This window comes from Medicago sativa, chromosome 5 (assembly GCF_051527215.1).
Source record: "Medicago sativa cultivar Bolivia chromosome 5, Bolivia_mono, whole genome shotgun sequence".
NCBI classification, from domain to species: domain Eukaryota; kingdom Viridiplantae; phylum Streptophyta; class Magnoliopsida; order Fabales; family Fabaceae; genus Medicago; species Medicago sativa.
Genome location: NC_140753.1, coordinates 15,696,578 through 15,715,583, shown reverse-complemented (window position 1 = coordinate 15,715,583; position 19,006 = coordinate 15,696,578). Strand labels below are relative to the sequence as shown.

Below are 19,006 nucleotides of genomic sequence, written 5' to 3'. Positions count from 1 at the left end.
CTGTTAACAATAACTTTAGAAATAATTTTATAAATAACATTGCACAAAGAAATATTTTTATAAAACTAACTAAGTTAGATAAATATTCAATAATTAAGGTAAATTAAAAAGATTTGGACATACATACATATATATATATATATATATATATATATATATATATATATATATATATATATATATATATATATATATATATATATATATAGGGGTTTGCTAGGATACACCCACTAGTTTTTATTAAGGTGTGTTTTAGCAAAGATATAACTAAAAAGTTGTTAAATACATCTTAAGATTAATGTTGCTAAAACACACCTTCTAAAAATAAGTGGGTGTATGTTAGCAACTCCTATAGACATTTGCTAGAATACACCCACTTATTTTTTAGAAGGTGTGTTTTAGCAAGTTATAATTAAAAAGTAGTTAAATGCACCTTAAGGTGTAGCTTGCTAAAACACTCCCACGTAAAAACTAGTGGGTGTGTTCTAGCAAACCCCTATATCTTTTTAGTGTGAATAAGATATCGTTTATGCACGTGATTGAGAGATTAATCTTACAACTTGGATCATAAAACACTTAAAAAACAAATCGTCGGATCACAAAGGATAACAAATCTATCTCGAATATTGATTTAACACTATATTCCCAAATGAATTCCTAACAAACCATATAAATTTTTTTTAATATTTAAAAAATTGACAAATAAACATTTTTAAGGGTAAATGTGTCATTTTCGTATATGCCAAAAACAACGAAACTCCTCCTGTGTGTTCTTCGTTCGTTCGTGCATCAGAACAGAAAGCCCTCTGATCGAAACTACCGAATTCACCAGTAAGCTTTTTCATCAATTTTATACATCTTCTCAATTTCAATTTCAATTTCAATTTCAATGATTTTAACTGTTGATAAAAAAAAACTCAATTTGTTAGATGGATCATGGGAGGCAAGTGTTCACGGTGGACCTTCTTGAACGATATGCTGCTAAGGGTCATGGAGTTATCACGTGTATGGCTGCTGGAAATGATGTCATTGTTATTGGAACTAGTAGAGGATGGGTCATTCGCCATGATTTTGGGGCTGGTGATTCACATGGTAAACTTTCAATTTTTCTGGTTTTTTCCAATCTTGCTGTGTGTGAGACATAGTGTAAATTAATTGATATTTGACCACCCTTTTGATATGTGACCTCAAATTTAGTAAATTTGAGATTTTGGGTAGCACCTATTAGTAGGAAAGATGTTGGAAACTCGGCTTAGGTGGTTTGGGCATGTAGATAGTAGATTAGAACGAAGGATAGTCAAATCACTAGAGGCAGAGTAAGATCTAGAAAATTATAAGGGGAACTATTAAGAAAGATCTAGAAATCAATGAGTTGGGTAGAAACATGGTATATTGTCGGAAACTCCACCTTCATTGCGGTCTGCCCCAAGCCACCTATTTCTGGCATTTGAGTTGCCTTCGTTGCAGTCTTCAACACCTTCATTGTGTTGAGTGTGAGGGGGTGGATTTAGTCCCACATTGCCTTGAGATATGACATGTGTAGTGTTTATAAATTTTGAGAAGCCTTCACCATACAAACCAAATCCAAATTCTAAGAATATGATAGATCATTATGGCGTCGTTTGATCCATTTTATTTGACCCAACTTAGTGGGATACGACTTAGTTGTTTATGTTGTTGTAATATTTTGAGTGTCTAATTTGGTGATTTATTTGTCATTGAGCTGAGATATAGAGTAGGGGTTCGCCGTTTCAAATTTCAACGATTCTGTTTTATTGGTTGATAATGCTGTGCTTGAGCTTAAGCTTATGTTGAAAGTTTGAGTTTTTCTTGTGCTTTGGTATCATCCTTGTTCAATTGTGTTGACGAGAGTCTGATATATTGTTCTCTGTTGGAGTAGAGTTTGATCTATCTGCGGGTCGTCCTGGGGACCAGTCAATCCACAGAGTTTTTGTGGATCCAGGAGGGTGTCATTGTATTGCCACTGTTGTTGGTCCGGGGGGAGCTGAAACTTTCTATACCCATGCAAAATGGACCAAGCCACGAGTTTTGAGCAAGCTTAAAGGTCTTGTTGTGAATGTTGTTGCATGGAACAGGCAACAGATAACCGAAGGTAGTTAGTTAATTGCTTATCTGGCTATTGAACTATGATTAATGTACAACAAAGACCTCTGCTCTACATGTATCATTTCCTGCTTGAGGTTCTGATTTAACTTTCAAAATGTAGTTTCCACAAAGGAAGTCATTCTCGGTACAGATAACGGTCAACTTCATGAACTGGCTGTGGATGAGAAGGACAAAAAGGAAAAATATATCAAGTTTCTCTATGAATTGACAGAACTTCCAGAAGCTTTAATGGGTTTACAGGTATATCGTCTTTCTGTTTAGTATTTTAGGTTCTATTTTTGAAGATTTTGTCTTTGGTTTCATCCTATTTTTTGTGAAATTAAAGTCAAAGACTTTTGTCTAGGTTCCAAATGTGATTAAGGCATTCAATTTCTGGTTCTTGTCATTTCTGTTCAGATGGAAACGGCCAGCGTAATTAATGAGACTAGATATTATGTGATGGCAGTTACTCCTACCCGGCTTTACTCTTTCACTGGCTTTGGGTCACTCGAAGTAAGTCAAATGCTATAAATTTGCATATTTCTGGTTTTCATTTTTTCCCCATTGTGTGTATAAAAGCCAACTGAGGCAAAATACAAACATGATAACATAGAATGAACACTTGAATCAGAACACAATTTTCAGTTTTGCATAATGTTGAATTTGGCTTGAACTCTCTAGTCTTATGTGTGTGCCTGCTTTGTATCTGCTACATTTGGGTTTCTTTTTACTACCGGCTCATTTGCTTGGTCTTATGGTGCAATGTACTGGTTGAGGCCTCATCTGGTGTGTATCATCTTATAGTTCAATTACTAATAAGGCAAATACTCGCGTCAAATAAAGCAGAAGAAAACATAATAAGGTTGTTTGTTGTTAGTTATTCTAAGTGTAACACCTTTTGCATGTGCTCTATTAGTGTTTTGGTGCTCCTTCAGTAACATGTTAACATGAGAAGTTTTCTGCAAACACTAGACAATGAGTTCTGAGGTTCCAATCTTGAGCATAGCGAACGTTCTTTACTAAACTTCATTTGCAATGCACAAAATCATAGTGAAATTTGTTTACTCCTCTTCCGCGGGACTTAACCCATGATTATGGGGAAAACCATCTTAATATGGCGTTGTTCATTGTGGGCTCTGTTTACTCATTTTTATCTATCTCACCAATTTTTGCTTTTCTTGCTTTTTCTGGTTTCATTTCCATCATGCATTTCATCCACTTTTTCTCAATTATCGGCAGCGTATAATATGATCGATATACAGCTAAAAATAACAATGTGAAATTTTCTATAATACCCTTTCTAGTGTATTTTTCGTACACGTAATATATTATTATGTATTTTAATAAGTACATTTAAGTATGTGTGTGTGTGTCGATATTATTATAATTTAATGTAATATACACGGACATTCACATCTTTTTAGAGCGAATTGGGGAGAGGGAGGGGAAGAGTATTTTTGTCTTTTAAGTAATTGTTTTTGGGACAAAATGTTGTCACATGGTTTGTTGAGTAACAAAATTTAAAGTTCTTTTGATGTACCTTCTTGATATATTTTCCTATTTTAAGAATTTAAAGAATATTGCATAATATTTGTGATCAGCGGTGATTAATTTTATATTGTGCATTTGTGCTAAAACATACTATCTTATTCTATCACACAATACACTATTAATCTTCGGTTTTATCTTTTTATCATACCTTTCGTTATATTTCACAAGTTTAAACTTTGCTAATTGTTATACAAATTGTAGACTGTGTTTGCAGGTTATTTAGACCGTGCAGTGCATTTCATGGAACTTCCTGGTGACATACCAAACAGGCAAGTAAATGCAAGAAATCTGGAGGCAAAATTCCCTTGTTATTTACTTTTTTCCAAATTTTTTGTGTATTCCATTTTAAGACTTCATTATATTGGCTCTCTTTCAGTGAGTTGCATTTTTACATTAAGCAACGAAGAGCTGTACATTTTGCATGGCTCTCTGGAGCTGGCATTTATCATGGTGGCTTAAATTTTGGAGGGCAACATAGGTAATTTTGGCCATGCCTGGATTTTTTTATCTGTTAAATCTACATCGGATTTAGTTTAGAATATGCTCATTATGTGGGTTGTGGTTCTGCGAATCTCATTTGAGAGCATGCTACTTGTGCTTCATGAGTGGTTCTAAATGTTGTTTTTTGTTAAATCCTTCCGTATTGTTTGTTCTTAGGAACTTATTTACCTTTATTTCTAATATTTTAACTGCTTGCTGGCACTTCAAGTGGAAATGGAAATTTTATTGAAAACAAGGCTCTTTTGAACTACTCCAAGTTGTCTGAAGGAGTTGAAGCAGTTAAACCAAGTTCAATCGCATTGTCTGAATTCCATTTCCTGCTGCTTTTAGAGAATAAGGTCAAGGTGTGTATGCACTCATCTATCATTGTTTTGTTTGCATCATGGTGCTGTGCACAATATCTTTCTGAGTTAACATTTGCTTCCTAAATTGTTTGAATATAGGTCGTAAATAGAATTAGTGAGAACATCATTGAAGAACTTCAGTTTGACCAAACTTCTGATTCAGCATCAAAGGGTATTATTGGATTGTGTAGTGATGCCACAGCTGGTTTATTCTATGCATATGATCAAAACTCCATCTTTCAGGTTTGTGTTCTCCAACTACTCCAACTACTACATCCTTCTGTATTTTGGATCTAACTGTCTTGGTTGTGATCAATGCTTCTGAATTTGTTAATAGGTGTCAATCAATGATGAGGGTCGAGATATGTGGAAAGTGTATCTTGACATGAACGAATATGCTGCTGCTTTAGCAAATTGTCGTGACCCTTTTCAAAGGGACCAAGTATATTTAGTGCAGGTAACATTCATTTGAATTTATTGTGAGTTGATATGGTTTGTTTGGCAACATAAATTCAAGTTTTATTTTTTACCATAATGCTGTGGTTTAGTTTTTGACTAGCATAGTTTATGGTGCAGGCTGAAGCTGCGTTTTCCTCTAAAGATTATTTTAGAGCCTCATCTTTCTATGCCAAAGTAAATTCTCTTTTTAAGTTCACTATTTTGGTGTATTTAGTAAATGCTTTTTGCACTGAAGACATATGCCTATCATGCTCTCAACTCTCAAGTCGTAATACTTGGGAATTTGTTATTATATAATCTAAAAGATAAAAACAACTGACAGAAATATCAAATATGCTTTGCAGATCAATTATATTTTATCATTTGAGGAGGTAACTTTGAAGTTCATCAGTGCTGGCGAACAGGTATTTTTCATGTTTCTGGCCTTTTAAGCTTTATGAAATTGAAGAGAGAGTTATTTTTCATTCCAGAAATCATTGGTGTTCATTTCCAGAAAAAGTTTGGTTAATTTTGTTTGTTACAGACTTCTTTTATATCTGAAGCATTTGTGTGTATGATAAGTGGAAACTCAAATGATTTTCATATGTGCGTTTAATCTGAAGCATCCTTCTTTTAAATCTAATGCTTCCTTATGCAAATTGATTTGAGTTGGCGAACCTTGTTTTCAAATTTCCGGAGTTAACATTTGGCTCATGCATATGCAAATTCATTACTTGCTCGTCTTATTTGCAGGATGCTTTGAGGACTTTCTTATTGCGGAAGCTTGATAATTTAGAAAAGGATGATAAATGCCAAATAACAATGATATCTACATGGGCAACTGAGTTATACCTGGACAAGGTTACTGTGAGCTTGACACTTGATAGGAAAATTGTTTACCACTTTTATTCATTTATCTTTCATTCTGTGAATAAATGCATGAATAATGATAAAATCTTATGTACACTTCAAAGTTGGAATAGAAAAGTGCTTATTTCTGTACTTGTATGACCTGAAATTCCTTATATTTTGTGAAGCATTTTTAACTTTATTATTTCCTTTATTTGGAATTGTTGCATGGAGTGTAAAGTTTAGCGTACACAAGAACCATTTTGAACAACTCCTCCAAGTACAGTAGAAGATAAACTTGTTGTTTCTAAGGAAGGAATAAATTACCTCTTTGACTTTGGGAAATTAAAGTACTACATCAGTTGTATTTTGTATCCCTTTAGTTGTGAGATATTTTATGCATGCTCATTAATTTTAGTTTATATTGATCTGTAGATAAATCGACTGCTTTTAGAAGACGATTCTTCTTTGGAGAATAGCGATTCAGAGTACCAATCAATTATTAAAGAGTTTCGTGCTTTTCTCAGTGACAGCAAGGATGTATTGGATGAAGCAACTACAATGAAACTTTTAGAAAGGTAGTAGCTGCCACTTGCTATGCCTGACTTCAATTTTTGGTGCATTGTTTTCTTCAATTATATTTATACAGTTCTGGTTGCTTGTATATGAAATGATCTCAACCACGAATTATTTCATTCACTACTCAATTTGACAAATAGATGTAGGAAAGATAAAGGGTATGCTTCTAAGGTAGATTAGGGGCCCACGGTCTTTGGTACATCATCGATATATGTATATGCTGACAAATGTTATTTAGCTGTTGATCAAACCTATAAACCTTGTCATTCTTAACATTGTATTTTATTGCTTTTTATATTAATAAAAAAAAGAAGGGATATTCCAGTGTACTTTATGGTTTATTTCCGCGATGTTTAAAAGTTTAGTTTAAGTTAATTGTATACAGTCATTTAATATGTATAAAATTCTGCTTTTGCAATTTTGGACAGTTATGGAAGGGTTGAAGAAATGGTATATTTTGCTAGCTTGAAAGGGCAGTATGAGATTGTAGTTCACCATTACATCCAGGTGCTCTGATTCCGCTTATGCCTTATATGCTTACTAGAGACTTTCATTTCCAGATCTATGTTACTTTATTGGAATATACTATCTGACTAGGCCGTTTCTCTTTTGTTGTTCTTTCTGTTTTGTTCATTCTTGATTTAGCAAGGAGAAGCAAAAAGAGCACTGGAAGTGCTTCAGAAACCTTCGGTGTCTGTAGACCTTCAGGTGAGGTTCAGCCACAGGGATTTAGGATATGATAATATTTTGGGTTCTATTCTATCTGGTTCTTCCTGAGTTTTTATGCTATGATTTTGTTTGGGACGAACCTTCTCACAATCTCTTTGGACAAATATAATATACAATTATCAATATTGATTGTCCTCTGCAGTATAAATTTGCGCCAGACCTTATTGCCCTCGATGCATATGAAACTGTGGAGTCATGGATGGCTACAAAGAATTTGAACCCAAGGAAACTGATTCCTGCAATGATGCGTTATTCAAGTGAACCTCATGCAAAGTACTGTATATTCAGAATTGCATTTTCAATCTTTCAAATGTTTAATTCAGAAATGATGAGTTCATGAATTCTTTTTTATTATATCAACTGTTTTAAAATGCAGGAATGAGACGCACGAAGTCATTAAATATCTTGAATTTTGTGTTCATAAATTGCATAATGAAGATCCTGGTGTTCATAACCTGCTGCTTTCTTTATATGCAAAGCAGGTTGAGTGGTTTTCTTTCATATTCCTATTGTATTGTACTGTTGTGCATAAAATATATATGCTCCTTCCATCCCTTTATAAGACTCCTTTAATTCATTCACACTATCTTCGTTGCTAAATACAGGACACCCTATTGGAAAATTTATTTGTCCATTTTTATGGGATTCTCTTCAAATTGTCAATTGCATTAATTCTTTCTTTACCAAATTACCCATAATTATTTTACCTCTTTTTCTGTAAACAATAAATATCTTGATTTATGTATTTTGGTCTGTGTTTAAGTTGTTTCCATTTTTATCTACTCAGGAGGATGATAGTTCACTTCTACGATTCCTAGAATGTAAATTTGGAAAAGGACCAGAAAATGGTCCCGAATTCTTCTATGATCCCAAGTATGCTTTACGTCTTTGCCTCAAGGAAAAACGAATGCGTGCATGTGTTCATATATACAGCATGATGTCTATGCATGAAGAAGCTGTTGCTCTTGCCCTACAGGTGAGACTAATACAGTGATTATGTTCCTGCTTACCACTGCATTAATACTGTAAAAGAGGTAATACTGTAGAAATACCTTCTTTACATCATTTGTAATTGTTAGATTTAGATATTTCCTAGGCTAATTAATCCTAGACTACACAAGTCTCTAGACTGATTGTTGTTTACTCTAGACTATACAACTTACTAAGTTAGCGCTAAGTAAATAAAGCATTCAATGTATTGATTGTAAATACTATTATAAATATATGAGGTGTGATCTACACAAGACACACGATTTACGCAGAGTTAACATATTTTTACATTAATGTTTCATCACTTGTACCTTAGCGGGTTGCTGCAAGAACAACGAATTTTATTCATCGGTTTTTAATTTTTTACGCATTAAAACTCGTAAGTTATGGAATTATTCATTGATGAGGCCCAACAGTACACCTTTTTGTGGTTTTTTTATATCCCTAATCCGGCCTCTACTCTACTATGTCTGGCATACATTAATGGTTGCTGAATCTTAAAGGTTGGAATCATCATGCAATTTTGTAGAATATAAACTTCTCCTAGAGCCAGGGTTTGAAAAGTAGTAGGAGACATCCAGTTAGAAGTGCCTTAAGTTGTTTCTCTATCCAGTTAGAAGGGCCTTAAGTTGGTTATCTATACTTGGTAATTGTGGCTTTATGTTTTTGAAAATGACTTTTAAGTTGTTTCTCTATACTAGGTTGATCCAGAGTTAGCTATGGCTGAAGCCGATAAGGTTGAAGATGATGAAGATTTAAGAAAGAAGCTCTGGCTCATGATTGCCAAACATGTTGTTGAACAAGAAAAAGGAACCAAGAGGGAAAACATAAGGATGGCAATTGCATTTCTTAAAGAAACAGATGGCTTACTGAAGATTGAGGATATATTACCATTCTTTCCAGATTTCGCCCTGATTGATGACTTCAAGGTACATTTATTTTTTCTATTAGTTTGCCGTCTCGATTAATTAAATTCAACTCTGGTCAGTTTTCAAGGTATATCAATGATACTTACTAGTTCATTTTTTATTGGTTGTTATCTGTTTCCATGTAAATAAAATAGCATGGCTTCCTTTCATAATATTATCTGTTCATTTGTTGTTTATCTGAATTTACACAGGAAGCTATCTGCTCATCACTGGAAGATTACAACAAGCAAATTGAACAGTTGAAGGAAGAGATGAACGACACAACCCATGGGGCTGACAACATCAGAAATGATATCAGTGCACTTGCTCAAAGATGCACTGTTATTGATCGTGATGAGGAATGTGGGGTATTGATCTTCCTGATATACATTTGACAAAGTTGCACCATCATTGTTCAGTTTTTTATTTGTGGTTGTGTACCACAACTATGTTAAGATCAACCTGCTTTGCTTTCAATCATTAGATACACTGTTTTACTTGTTTTTATGAATCTTTGTTTGAGATGATTGTTAATCTGACTCCCTAGGTATGTCGGCGAAAGATTCTAAATGCTGGTAGGGAGTTCGGCATAGGTCGTGGTTATACATCAGTAGGACAAATGGCTCCATTTTATGTCTTTCCATGCGGACATGCCTTCCACGCACAATGCCTTATTGCCCATGTGACTCGTTGTACAGTTGAGACCCATGTGAGTATACAAATTGTTTCTCCTACTTTCATCACATCTCTTTATGAATATCTCTCGTGTATGCTACCTGAAAGTTCATTGTTCCCAGTAGCACCTTCATACTTTTTTGATCAAAATCAACAAGTTTAAATGTAAGTGCCAATGTAACTAAGTTGAAAGGGCACACTGATCCTATGTCTAGCTGTTAATATAAAAGATTTAGATGGTTTGAGAGGGTTTCTTTGTTGCATAAAGTTTATTAACATGACACAAACATACAATAGTCGAGCACGAGCACAAAAATGCTGTTTGGATTTTTGGATTTGACTTCAGCATGCTGTTTACGTATATAGAATATGAATCATCATCTGAGCTATATACCAACTTTGGGTTGCAAGTAGCAATATACTAGAGGGCCACCTATAGTATTTGGCCACCTCAATGGCTTCTAAGAATGTAAGGTTTATATCTAGAAATGTAATTGGTAGTTTTAAGTACTTACCTATGTATGGTCATTTATTAACAATATAGTTAGTGGGGGTTGGATAACTCAACTGGTTTAAGCTAAGGGATAAGGAGTTGGAGGTTCTGAGTTTAAACCAGAGCGAAGGAGAAAAATTAATCTAACATGTAACAACTAATTACTAACATTTGTCATTTTTTTTTTCAATTAACAATATAGTTAGCTTTTTGTATCTTAAAGTTGTATTCAAATATAATGATTTTGACAGAATCCTGTTTGCATGTCCCTGTCACCATCTTAAACTATTCTTATTATCTCCAACATCCTCATTTAAATAAATTCTTTTCGGAAATGTTGCAGGCTGAGTATATTCTGGATCTACAGAAGCAACTTACTTTGATAAGCAGTGAAACAAGGAGAGAATCCAATGGTAATCTTGCTTCAGAGGGGTCCATTCCTAGCATGACCTCTGTAGATAAGGTTTGTTCAGAACTTAATTTCATGCATCAGTGGCTTTTATCACTTTGTACTACATTTTACCAGCATTGAAGTTTTAGCTTCAATTTTATTTTACTTACTCAGTATTACAAGTTAGTTAAGAATGAAATGTGGTGTTAAATGCTGATGTTTTATGAATTTGTAACTCACGTCACAAATTGATGGCAGCTCCGATCGCAACTAGATGATGCTATAGCTAGTGAATGCCCATTTTGTGGTGACTTGATGATCCGAGAGATTTCTTTGCCATTTATCCTTCCTGACGAAGAGCAGCATGTGCTATCATGGGAGACAAAACCAAACGTTGGAAGCCAGAGAAATATCCCATTATCTGTCTGATCTGCTGTGTGAAAAATCTTTGTTCATCTTGTACCATAAAAACAGTTCTTTGCAGTGTGCATTGTTGTGATATTTCAATTCATTTTATTTTTGAAGTCACAATTTTCCTTTTTATTTTGCGTTGGCTTTCTGATTGCCATAGAAAGTATTTGTACCCTAATCCCTACTGTAAATCCTGTATTTAAATGTAATTTATAGTTGCGTCAAATTTTGACCCTACAAAGCAATCTTCACTGTTGATTCAGCTTCTTAGCTATGTTAGTGTTCTGACTGTATTTGAGTTCTTTTTTATTTGTATTAGTTTCCACTTTTCAACAAATTGCATTATAAAATTTTCAATATTAATTGCATTATAATTTTTTTTATAAATTTAAACTCAGGATGAGGCCTTAATGGTGTAACATGATGACTATATTAGTTGCTTATTCCACAACATAACAAGAATACCTTGACAATTTTTGCTTATATCAACTTTGATTTTAAAACTAATCCATGGTTCCTATTGATATTGATGATAACAAAGAAAGATACCAACTTTGTCTACTGACTTTTTGTTTAAGTGTGAAATTAATGATTTATAGGTAGAAGCTTTGTTGTTCTTTGCATTTGGTCTCAATGTCAAGCATCAGCGAAGCATTCTCCGTAACTCTGGTCCCAACAAGAAGCATCAGCAAAGTGTCACTTTGTGCCTCTGGTCTTCAAAAACGAGCAGAGTCACTCATGTCTCTGATGTCAATCAGTCAACAAGGTGTCACAGTCACTTCTTGCTTCAGGTGTCCAAGAATCGGCTGTGTTATTTCGTGCCTATGGCGTTAGAATCAACAAGGTGTATTATGTGCCTTGAATGCACAAGAGAACAACGTTGAACATGCGACTCTAACATTTGAGATAGTCTGTCTCTCTCAACGTTTGATCGATCAATCTCTTTGGTGGAACAAACACCTCAAAAGATCAATCAATCCCTCTAACATTTGACAGGTTATCAATGTTGCAAATATCAAAGGCATGTGTGCAAGCACACACAATCTTGACAAGTAATAAAAAGAAAGTAGAGTCTCGATCCCACAAGGATAGATATGACTAAGTTCTAAATATTTCTAAATCTATACGTTTAATTAATCAAGATCCTAGTGACAAGTAACGAAGATAACATTCTGGTTTTTACCAGTTTAAAGTAAAGTTTAAAAGTAATCGGTCCAAGTAAGATTTGGCCTTTGAGGTTTTTGCACACAACTATCATGATTCTCAGAGGATCATTATTCTTTTGAGGGCATTCATCAAATCAAACCATGCAACAAGAATATATCGAAGCTTCCATATGGACTTGAATTCTATTTCTAGATATTTAAACATCATTATCTCTTTCGAGCATAATGACTTAAACAAAGCATTTTCCATATTTATCCTCTTACGAGCTCATAAGACTAGCAATAAACCTTAAGTGGCCAAAACGAGTTTTGGAGATTATAGTTAGAACACATTGTTTAAGTGGAGCTAAATACACTGCAACATACTAAAATGCAAACTTAAATTATAACATCATTAACCTTTAACTACATAAAAATTGAGCTCATAAAGAGCTTAGGAAACAAAATGGAAATGTGGATGAATCATGAAGGAGTTCATTAAATCAATATTAAATAGAGAAACAAGAGTTATAAGAGAGGAAAATACAAGCCAAAATGACAGTAGTCAGTAGCAAGCATATTTGGATCAACTCATTATAGTACACTCTTTTATTGCTCCAAATCCTCAAGAATTGGCTCCAATGGCTCCAAAGTTGATATGGATGAAGATGAACCCTAAATTACAACTCCAACATTTCCAATAACTTCAGAGCCAAATCTTGGAACCCATCCAAAATTAGATCTAACGTCAAAACCCTCTTCAACAAGGCTTCATAAGTTGGATAATAGAGTTCCATCTACAAAATCTTCCAAATAATCCTTTTGTAATCATGAGAATCAATAATTTTTCTTAAGAGAAAGAAATTAACAGTTGGATTCTCCATTAAAAAAAAATATAAATAGAATTGTTTGAAAAGTAATAAGTGTTGCAATACTATGACATAAAACTATGAGTCAACCCTAACTTGTACCCTTAATTGTTAAAAAAAGAATAAATCAATAAATGGACAAGTTAAAAAGATAAAAATTTCAAGCTTTTAAAATTTAAAATACACAATTTTTAAGATTTTATTTTTATTTTTAGTTTCTTAACTTGTGTCTTTGGGACACAAGTTAACATTTTTCTAAAACTATTATCAATAAATGCACAAGTTAAAAAGATAAAAATTTCAAGCTTTTAAAATTTAAAATACACAATTTTTAAGATTTTATTTTTATTTTTAGTTTCTTAACTTGTGTCTTTGGGACACAAGTTAACATAATGCACAATTTTTAAGATTTTATTTTTATTTTTAGTTTCTTAACTTGTGTCTTTGGGACACAAGTTAACATTTTTCTAAAACTATTATTATAGGTATATAGGTATTGAAGTTTTTTTTTTTTGTGGTGCCAAGGTTTAAACCCCGGACCTTGCATATATTTATGCATTGTCCCTAACAGCTGAGCTACGCTCACGAGGACGAGGACATATAGGATTATAGGTATTAAAGTTAAATAATACGGAAATGCTCTTTATAACGAAATCATGCTTTACGAAACCTTCACGACATGTGTAAAAGCTAATTCCTTATTTTTTGTAACTGCAATATGTATGGTTGGTGGGGCTTTTTTTTTTGTTACCATTGCAGTTGGCTTTCGTGATGCATTCTCGAGGAATTTTCTCGTGATATATAGTATCACTATGAACTTCATACCTTGTTTTTTAACTGTTGTTTTTTTTTTTAGGGAAGTTTTTTGACTGTGGTTTTGGAACGGTAACATCAAATTAAGGAAATATATTTTTTGACATATTTTTTCCTATTATACTATCGTTTTAATAAATTTAATTTGTTAAAAGATACCAACTAATTTTTATGAAGGTGTCTTTTAGCAAAGTTATAACTAAAAAGTGAAAATCACACCTCGATGTGTGGCTTGCTAAAAGACACCTTCATGGATGGCTTCTAGCAAAACCCTAAATATATATAGGGGGTTGTTAACTTGCACCCACCTAAAAACACTAAGGTGCAAGTTAACAAGCTGCATCTACTAGTTATTTACCAAAACACCCTTGTTTTTCTATTATAAACAAATATTATTTATGTTATTTACAAAAATGTCCTTTTAATTAAAATAAAGTTTAATAGAGACAAAAGGGTGTTTTAGTAAAGTACTAGTAGGTGCAACTTGTTAACTTGCACCTTAGTGTTTTTAGGTGGGTGCAAGTTAACAACCCCCACTGTTAACTTGCACCCACCTAAAAACACTAAGGTGCAAGTTAACAAGCTGCACCTACTAGTTATTTACCAAAACACCCATGTTTTTCTATTATAAACAAATATTATTTGTGCTATTTACAAAAATGTCCTTTTAATTAAAATAAAGTTTAATAGAGACAAAAGGGTGTTTTAGTAAAGTACAAGTAGGTGCAGCTTGTTAACTTGCACCTTAGTGTTTTTAGGTGGGTGCAAGTTAACAGCCCCCATATATATATATATATATATATATATATACACACACACACACACATACATCTACTTGTAAACTGTTTGGATGTAGCATAGTGGTAAAGTAGCGTGTGCATGAAGTTGATGTTGGTGTGTTAAATGAGAGTTTCGAACCACAGTTAAGGGACTAAAATTAAAACAAACAAACCACTTGACCTATAACCTCAAATACAAATTTACTACGTAAATATATATATAATTTCAACTTATATATTAAACATTTTCTTTCAAAAAAACTTATATATTAAACATATGGCCCCGCCGTAAAATAATTGCTGGCTCCGTTACTGATGTTACTCATCTTATTTGTAGAATTTTAACTTTTGATGAAACCATTATTATATGTAACAAAATTTTGATTAAATTTGAAGATTACAAAGAAAAAAAAATTGAGTTCTTCAAATAGACAACATTAATTAGTCTTATTAAAGAAAAAATTATTGAGAAAGGATATAACTGACAAATCATACCCTTAAATTTCCCTAAAAAAAATATATACCATTAAATTACCAAAACGACGGTTAAATAGAAACGAAAAATCTGTAATCAAACGCCACTTAAAAAAGAACAGAAATAATATTTTTTCTTTCAACTTAACTATTAAGGATATCTCAATATGTGATGTAGTTGAAAAGAAACTATGAAATGCAGGCCATGGCTATACATACAAAATTAAGGGAGAAGAAATAAAAAAATCTAATCATAGTAATATTTAGTGCCTTTTCTTTCAAAAGAAATTTAGTGTCTTATTCAATGTCTTATTTCATTTCATTATCCACGTCTAAGAGTACAAAGCATAATTGCAATGTCCATAAAATTCCAAAAATAAAAAGAAATAAAAAATTACAATATATTGGCAGAGAGAACGATATCTAAATGGCATCTATGGAATATTCAAGTATCAGTTTTTTTTTGAAAGAACACAAAGTATCAGTTATATTTCATATGTTTTCGCTGGTATATGAACTCAATTTTACATCGGTCTTCAATGCACTTAAACTTAAATATATTTGAATTAATTTGTGGACAATCAAAACTGAACATGCATTCAATACTAATATCTGTAATGAACAAAGATAATAAGATAATATCAATAAAATATATAAAATATTTTGTACGAACAGCAAAGCAAAGAAGGAAATTTTAAAAATATAAAAATAGCTTACCTTCAAAGTTCCCTGCAACATGACACAGGGAAATAAATAATATCATAACATACACAAGCTTAAAAGTGCCAGCCATATTTTTTCTATTTTTGCAAGTCATAAATAAAATATGATTTGAGCACTTTATAGTGTGTAAAGAGCATGTTGTAATAAAACAATTACATTTTTTTAGTGTTTAAGGAGTTGTAAAAAGCACCCCCTAAAATTTGAATTATTATAATTATAATTAAATGTCTCTTTAGCATAATTACTAACGTAAAAAACCTTATAATCATTATAATACATTCTTTTATAATTAGCTTTTTCAACCTTTGTAACATAGAAAAGTCATCATTGCATTTTTTTTCTTCGTGAAAGTGACTTCTAATTGATGTTTTTTTGCGAGCGATTAAAAATATGTTTACCAATGACTATACGATGACAACACGTTTGATGATATTTTATCTATGTTTTTTAGTTATTTATCTAGTAGTTGATGTCATTTTAGAGGAGTTGTTCATGGTTTAAGAGACATTTTGTATTTTTATTTTTCATTTAAGTCATTGTAATTCTATTCTCTTCCAAACCCGACATCTATATAGGTTTTGTAAGTCTTTTTTATTGATAAATCATGTAATTCGAAAAATCAAGACTTCTCACGAATTTATGGAGGCAAGATAATGACGATCAGTAGAGCCCAAGAAATTTGCATACAATGCAAGTTCGAAATTTTTTGTCCCAAGATCATAGCATGGAAGAAGAACACAAAATGAACGAACAAAAATGGAATGTTCCGCACCGTTGACTGGACCGTGTGCCCCAGGAAATGCCTCATGCACCCCAGGCACATGGCACTACCTGACGGCAGTGTTCTGGCTGGTCCCTGCACCCCAACATGCGCCACAATGCATGGTTCTTGGTAATTTTTGCATTTTGCTTGTTTTTCAAGATGGATCACTGGAAAAAGACCTGAAACCCAAGGAAAACCCTCATGAAAACATGCCTAAAATAGTGAGCCTTGCATACACTATTATTCATTTATGGTTTAAGGGACATTTTGTATTGTTTTCATTTGAGTCATTGTAATTCTATTTACACCCAAAACTGACAACACAATACGTCTTTTGAGTCTTTTATTGATAAATCATATAATTCGGCAAATCAAGACATACCATGAAGTTATGGAGACAAGAGAATAAAGACAAATGGAGTTCAAGAAGGTTTTTTTTTTTTTTTGGTACAAAAGAGGTTCAAGAAGGTTTTTTAAGGCAATAAAAGTTGGGAAAATTATTTTCTAAGATCATAGCATATGGACGAATAACATTTCAATAATGAAGAAAACAACATTTTTCTCAGCTTTGGTTACCATGAGTAACTAAGTACTCAATGATTAGAGTTTAAGATGAACCTATATTTATTTGCTTAATCAAATTAATGTAATTTATTTATTCAGTTATGATTTAATTCTTATTTAATTTCAATTGTTCTGGACACTATAATGCTTTTAGACCTTAGCTCTAACAACCCTAGATATCTATGTATGCCCATTAGGTTAAGTTATAAGAAAGACACCATTGCCTTAATCTGAAGAACAATAATATGAACTTTGCTTAATCATCTTTAATTACTTAGGGATTTTAAGTATGATTGTTAAATTATGATTCGTTCTTGAGAATTTGCTTTGTACCGCCCTCATCCAGACATTATTATCATGAGCAATTCCATATTTTATATATTACTTATGTCATAATCAATAGGAACCTTGCATTAATCCAACAAATTAGAAGATAGAAGAGATTTGAAGAATCTTAATTGCCGCTAAACATCTGAATCAAGCCCTTTTATTTTTTGCAGTCAAACTACTAGTCTCATTGTGTAAACAATTGAAACTAGCGAAAACCATAAACCTTTACTGCTTTTTATCTAAAAGTTTAGTAGATTGCCTAGTTGAAAAACAATCCTTGTAAAAACGATAACTTACTACTTTATTACTTGGAAACGGTTTGGTGCACGTGCCAAATTTGTCTTCAATATATTCTATGAATATTGAACATGGATTTTTCTTCGCTCTTTCTATCTCTCTCTTAGATTTTCTCTTCAAAAGATGCTACTTTTCTATGACCGTATGATCATAACATGTGAACTATAGACACTTCTTATTAGTAGTCATCTTAATAATGTCCGTATTTTCATTTCAAAATTGTTGAGTTTTGACTCAAAATTTGATGTTGAAGTTTCAGAGAAATCATGGTACGTTGTTTGGAGATCTTGACACGATTTGTGTTACAAAGTTTGGAGCGAGTCGCTAGTTTTATTGTGGCATGAGGGCATGTCATCGTGGCTTGATTAACGAATAGAGTGTAGTACTGTACTAATACTTCAACCAAATCGTGGCACGTTGGTTTCAAATTGTAGCACAATTGGACAAAATTTGAAACACTATTTAAGAACTTTTTGACCAATTTGTTGAAAGAGATTGATAATCTCATGAAAACTAAAGGAGGGAACTTTTAGGGAACTTAGAAGCTAAGAGTTGAGGGTCTTTAAGTGAGATTCAAAGGTTCCAAATGTGAATCTTATAGAACCTAAATAGGGGGATCTTGAGAAAGGGTTGATGCCTTTTGAGGCGAGATTTATGTGGTTGGGAAGTGCATAAAGTGGAGAGTCATTTGTGAGCAACTTGGAGAAATCCTGGGAAACCAAACGTGAAGATCCTTAGAAAATAAAAGGCCAAGGGTTAGTGACTTTTGGGGGTTAGATTCTAAAAATGGGAAACAATTAGGAAACATCTTGGGTGTGTGAAAATCATTGAGTGTTTTGTTCATGGGAATAGATTGGGAAAAAGGTAGAAATTAGGTTTGTTCGTTGAAACTAATTTTTTATAACCCTTTTGTATCTCTTTGTAAAGAACTCGTTGATAGTGAAGTGGAGAGAGTATCTCCCCCATAGTAGGTCATTGTTTGACCGAACTGAGTAAATAATTCTTTGGTGTTGTTCTCTCTTCTCTACGCTCTTTATCTTGCTTATTCTTTGATTTGATTGTGATTTTGATTTACACTTGGTTGTTAGATTAAATCTAGATTTATTGTTATTGTATGTGGTTATTTTGATTATTGGTTGTCATTGATACTTATCCCACACAAATAAATTTTATTGACGTAAGATTTGGAGTAATCAAATTCACAACATAAATCTTTCTTTTTCTTAAATGTCCCACCTTTGTGGATGTTCCTTAGAACCCTAAGATCCTTTGGATTTTGCCAAC

The 19,006-nt window shown here is 32.8% G+C and overlaps 1 protein-coding gene and 2 long non-coding RNA genes across 4 annotated transcripts; 2 read left to right on the top strand and 1 right to left on the bottom strand.

Moving 5' to 3' along the window:
- The first annotated feature begins 776 nt into the window (after positions 1-776).
- Positions 777-11,235, top strand: LOC146920467 (zinc ion binding protein). Of its 2 annotated transcripts, none has more exons than XM_085713883.1 (24): positions 777-831; positions 930-1,092; positions 1,901-2,113; positions 2,228-2,367; positions 2,524-2,619; positions 3,859-3,926; positions 4,034-4,135; positions 4,367-4,502; positions 4,602-4,745; positions 4,840-4,959; positions 5,079-5,135; positions 5,306-5,365; positions 5,694-5,801; positions 6,225-6,367; positions 6,797-6,875; positions 7,014-7,076; positions 7,240-7,370; positions 7,474-7,579; positions 7,885-8,073; positions 8,789-9,016; positions 9,208-9,363; positions 9,543-9,704; positions 10,507-10,626; positions 10,813-11,235. In XM_085713883.1, exons 2-24 carry the CDS (start codon positions 930-932, stop codon positions 10,981-10,983), a joined length of 2,955 nt encoding a protein of 984 aa, XP_085570009.1. In that variant the 5' UTR covers positions 777-831; the 3' UTR covers positions 10,984-11,235. The 2 variants fall into 2 exon arrangements, with proteins under 2 accessions (XP_085570009.1, XP_085570010.1); XM_085713884.1 differs by having other exon boundaries at positions 2,471-2,619.
- A 4,050-nt stretch (positions 11,236-15,285) lies between these two features.
- Positions 15,286-15,902, bottom strand: LOC146920466 (uncharacterized). The gene is made up of 2 exons (XR_015011797.1): positions 15,763-15,902; positions 15,286-15,657 (listed from the first exon to the last, which is right to left on the bottom strand). It is a non-coding gene; the product is annotated as an uncharacterized LOC146920466 (long non-coding RNA).
- A 396-nt stretch (positions 15,903-16,298) lies between these two features.
- On the top strand, positions 16,299-17,222 carry LOC146920465 (uncharacterized). Its single transcript, XR_015011798.1, has 2 exons — positions 16,299-16,961; positions 17,000-17,222. It is a non-coding gene; the product is annotated as an uncharacterized LOC146920465 (long non-coding RNA).
- Positions 17,223-19,006: the final 1,784 nt, after the last annotated feature.